At 36.3% G+C, this 4,304-nt stretch overlaps 1 protein-coding gene across 1 annotated transcript in view; it reads right to left on the reverse strand.

Annotated features, from left to right (window-relative positions):
* LOC138015716 (protein furry homolog-like) overlaps positions 1–3,932 on the reverse strand; it is an 81,961-nt gene extending 78,029 nt beyond the window's left edge. Inside the window, exons 1-2 of the mRNA XM_068862827.1 lie at positions 3,762–3,932; positions 3,237–3,421 (exon numbers count right to left, since the gene is read on the reverse strand). Of these exons, the coding sequence (XP_068718928.1) occupies positions 3,237–3,421; positions 3,762–3,783 (207 nt within the window). The 5' untranslated portion in view covers positions 3,784–3,932. The remainder of the gene's footprint in view (positions 1–3,236; positions 3,422–3,761) is intronic.
* Positions 3,933–4,304: the final 372 nt, after the last annotated feature.

Here is a 4,304-nt window from a genome sequence, read left to right on the forward strand (position 1 = left end):
CAGATTCGTTTGCCATCCTTTACATGAACTGCGAAAAAATTATTATAATAATTTCTCTTAGCTAATTTGATTAAGTGATTCAGTTTATTCCTGTAGATTTTAAATTTTTCATGGTAGTAGATAGATTTTGTCTTTAAGAATTTCTTAAATAAGCCATTTTTAATTTGAATAGAGGTCCTAATTCCAGAGGTTATCCATGGTTTTGATCTAGCTTTTAAATTTTGCTTAGATAATTGCTTAACAGGTACATGTTGATCAATAACCTCAGACAGCTTATTATAGAAATTATCAAACATACAGCTAGGGTCAGAATCATTATTAAGCACTTCTTCCCAGTCAATTGATTGAATATCAGTAATCAGTGCTTGTTTGTCCAAGTTTGAACAATCACGCCCGTAAACTTTAGTGCTGGTTGGAAGGGAAGATAATTTACTGACAATAAGAAAATTTGGTAAATGGTCTGTTAGATCATAACATAAATTACCACTAATCACAAAATGCTCAAGAGAATTAAAAAATATATTGTCAATTAAAGTTGCAGAGTGGTCTGTTATTCTAGTTGGCTGCAGAATTTGGGGATGAAAATAATACGCAATACATGTACATGCCAATCTATGGGTGTGTTTCTCACTGTATTCATGATCCAAGATAAAAAGATGGTAATTCCTTGTGCATTGCAGGCAGTATAAAGGTTTAATAGATTTTCTGAATGTTAGCATCAACTGTTTTTGCTTATGTTGTCTAAATCCTTCTAAAATGAACTGTTTCATTGCCGGAAAATGTTCTAATGACTAAAGAAATCTGGGTATAATAATTCGCAGCACATCTCCCTTCTGCCATTTCGTCCCCAGGTGGAAAATAATTTTACAACAAAGTTTAACGCTGAACTGAACTCAGATGGAGCACACCAAAATCTCACAAGATAAGTTTTAAAACTTTTGCTCAAATTTTAGTTTTCCCAAGGTCTTGAAAGTGCATCAGGCTTGGAAAACCCAACTGATATGTAAGCCACAGTGCTGCCCCGCATGAATGAGCCAAATCTTCAACAAACATGCATTTCCTTTTTCAGTGTTTACTGGAGTAATGCATGTGTTTCAGGAGTGGCCAGTGTTTTATAACACTTTTTAGCAAATTCAGCAAGCTAAAAACTCAACTGCAAGCAAGTTTTTCAGTTTGGCGACTAAAAAATTTGCATTGGCAACTAAGTCTGAAGACATGGGGGCATGTGGCTGCAAGATTTTTTCTTGTAAGTTGCCTGAAGCCTCTAGTTGATTCCTTATTCCTCGGGTTCTTGTTGGCAGTGACTCACGCCTTCCCATTTTGTTGTTCTCTCCCCTCCCAACCCAACTGGCATTACACAAGTGTGAAAGCAATAGTGTGTGACAGCAAAGCACTTGAGTCACATGGCAACAGAAAAATCCATTATGGCATCTGTCTATGGATCAATCAGCTCAGAATTTTTAATGTAAAAGAAGACTTGTAATTAATTTTTCCACTTAAAAACTAAAAGTTTACAGAATTCGGTGAAATTAGAAATGAGAAAAGGAAAGAATGGTAGTCCAAGCAAACTACTTGTAATTTTATTTTCAAACATTTGTACTTCATATTTCACAATTTAATGGACTGGATTATTTTGTGTACAGTAGTTGCATATGAGGCATTTAAACCTCTCAGTCAATTTTTAGTCACCCTGGTATGTTTTAAGTCACCACTGGCAACCTGGCAACTGCCACGTTTTAGTCCTGTTACCACAAGGATCTTCCACCAATTTTAAAAGCCACCACCTAATACATGTACATCTACATCATTATTGCATACAATTGTCAAATACAAATAAAAGTGAGACCTTTGCCTTGTTATTTTAATTATCACGTTGGTAACTAAAAATTTCTCACTGAGTAAATAATTGCAGTTTGAATGGAAAACAACAGCTCCAATGTCAACTTTAGTAACTTAAACAAAATTTTCTTCAAGGTAATGTTTACACTATCTTCCATGTGCAAATAAATGACATTAAAAATTTGTATTCACAGGTGCATGTTTACAAAAGCAAAATAGAATTAACCCAATACAGATACTAAATTATGTACCTTGGTGTAATAATGCAACCAATGTGAATAATAAGCTCTCTATCATTGGCCAATAAAAACCACCTTATCTCAGAATAGTGTAATTCCTATCATACCAATCTAACTAAGAATTTTCACACCTGAACAAGTACATGAAAGATATCACTTGCACTAACTTATTAATTTATTTTATGATCAATGATAAATTATTTTAACCCTTTAATTTCGATACAAATGCTCTTCTGCATTCAGAATTATGTAGGCTCAAAATAATAATGACATCAAACCATTTCTGAGGGTTCTATTTCAAATGACACAAGCTTGACCTTTTTTTAACACTTTACTAATTCCTTTGTGATAAAATAGGAAAACAAATTCATTTATGCATACAGCTTGGTGCTAAAATAATTCAGTAATTGCACATTGCGCCACAGGCATACAAACAAAGAAACAAAGCGAAGAGATCACAACGCGTGACCTCCAACAGAGACAACAGACAGTTCTATATTTTGGAAAATACCAATTTTTGGGCATGCCTTAAAAAAAACCAGACATTCAGTGGGGTTTTACCTCTTCACTAGTACTGAATATTTCATGGTGACAACAGCTTTTAAGCTAACTTATGCAGAAATTGCGTGAGGCGAGACGGTTTGTTACGCTAGAGTAAGCTCAAATCAAGATTATTTGCATTCAAACTAGAATAACGAGTTTACTTGAATGGAAAATAAACATAAAAACTATCGCCGAAACGAGTTCTATTAGATTCTGTTTTCTGCTGCACTCATAAATAGGAAAATGCAACAAATACACAACTTCCAAGAATTCGTTAATAATTGTTCAAGCACCGTCGGTTTCCACTGATACCAGTTTCGTAATTGACTACCGACGTTAAATAAAGTGACTTTACCGTTACCTTTATAAAATGCAAAACGGTCCAAACGTTTAAACTAAACACCTACATTTTATCGAAGATCCAACTGCTCGTAACAGATGAAACAATTTAATCAACGGTCGCTAATTATCCGTAAATTGGCCACCGCAGGTAAGGGCACCAATTTTATGATCCATCGTACCTGATCGTGAACTTCCTGCTTGGCAAATTATTCACTGATCTTTCCAAAATACAAATCTAGCGAACGAGAGCCAAGTACATACACAATTACTCACCAATGGTTCTCCCAAAATGGTTTCGATCTTTTTCTCTGCGAGAACAGTAAATTCCGAAAACAGCGTCCTTAATACGAACTCCCCAGGAGTCACATCACAAGCAGTAGCTGAAGTCTGTAGATCGAGGGGCTGGCCCCAAGGCAGCACAAAACCGTTTTCCAGCGTACTGGATACCCTTCCATCTTCTGAAATAAAATATTCAAAATATGTAATGCTGGAAACACTGACCTCACGACTTTGCTAACTGAAAAAGGGGAAATAAACGGCGTAAAAGTGGATATTGGTAGGTCCGCTGATCATGCGATTCACTCCGCCATTGACTCGAGGAACAGCGTGCGAGTTTCTAAAATGAACAGAAAATAACCGAGAAAGATCTCCTCGAACTGGGGACATTCCAAGATTGTTGGTTCACGATCAGACAACATTTTTGGACCCGTCCAGCCGATGTGAAACGCGTCTTGGATACCAAATGTTGCATACGGTATATAAGCTTAGTATGAAGATGCCTCGAAAGTCATTGCTTACCTCGATTTTCAAAGTCAGCCATGGCTTTTAAACGTCCATTCTTTCTTCATGATGTCTCCTGAGAAGTTGCCTTTCAAAAACTCACAATCCCTTGCCCCTTAAACATTGGTGTACACTTCAGTGCCTTTTCAAATCAGCAAAAGCCGGCGATAGTCGAGTTACAGGTGCGTCTGCTTTTCTTTCTATAAATTAACAATGCACCTCCTTTTGCTGTCGGTCAATTGATACATACGGAACCGCTGTCTGTTGTCTTATCGCATGGTAAAAAGTGTTTCTTTAAAATGACAACACTGTTGTGCTATAACTTGTGAGGACCAAATTATATTCTCTACAAAATACAAAACTGAGAAACTTGAATTGTTTTTACGCATGCGTCTCCATCATAAACAGTGGAGTGACTCCACATCCACCAATCACGTTGAAGGAAGGACAAGAGATTCGATCTGTCTATTTCCTCTTCCGGTTTCAATAATGCTGCAAAAATACTACAATTCTTCAAATGCATGTAAAAGTCGGTTTTTCTTGTTTTACGCCATGAAAATC

Source organism: Montipora capricornis, chromosome 9 (genome assembly GCF_036669925.1).
Source record: "Montipora capricornis isolate CH-2021 chromosome 9, ASM3666992v2, whole genome shotgun sequence".
NCBI lineage: Eukaryota > Metazoa > Cnidaria > Anthozoa > Scleractinia > Acroporidae > Montipora > Montipora capricornis.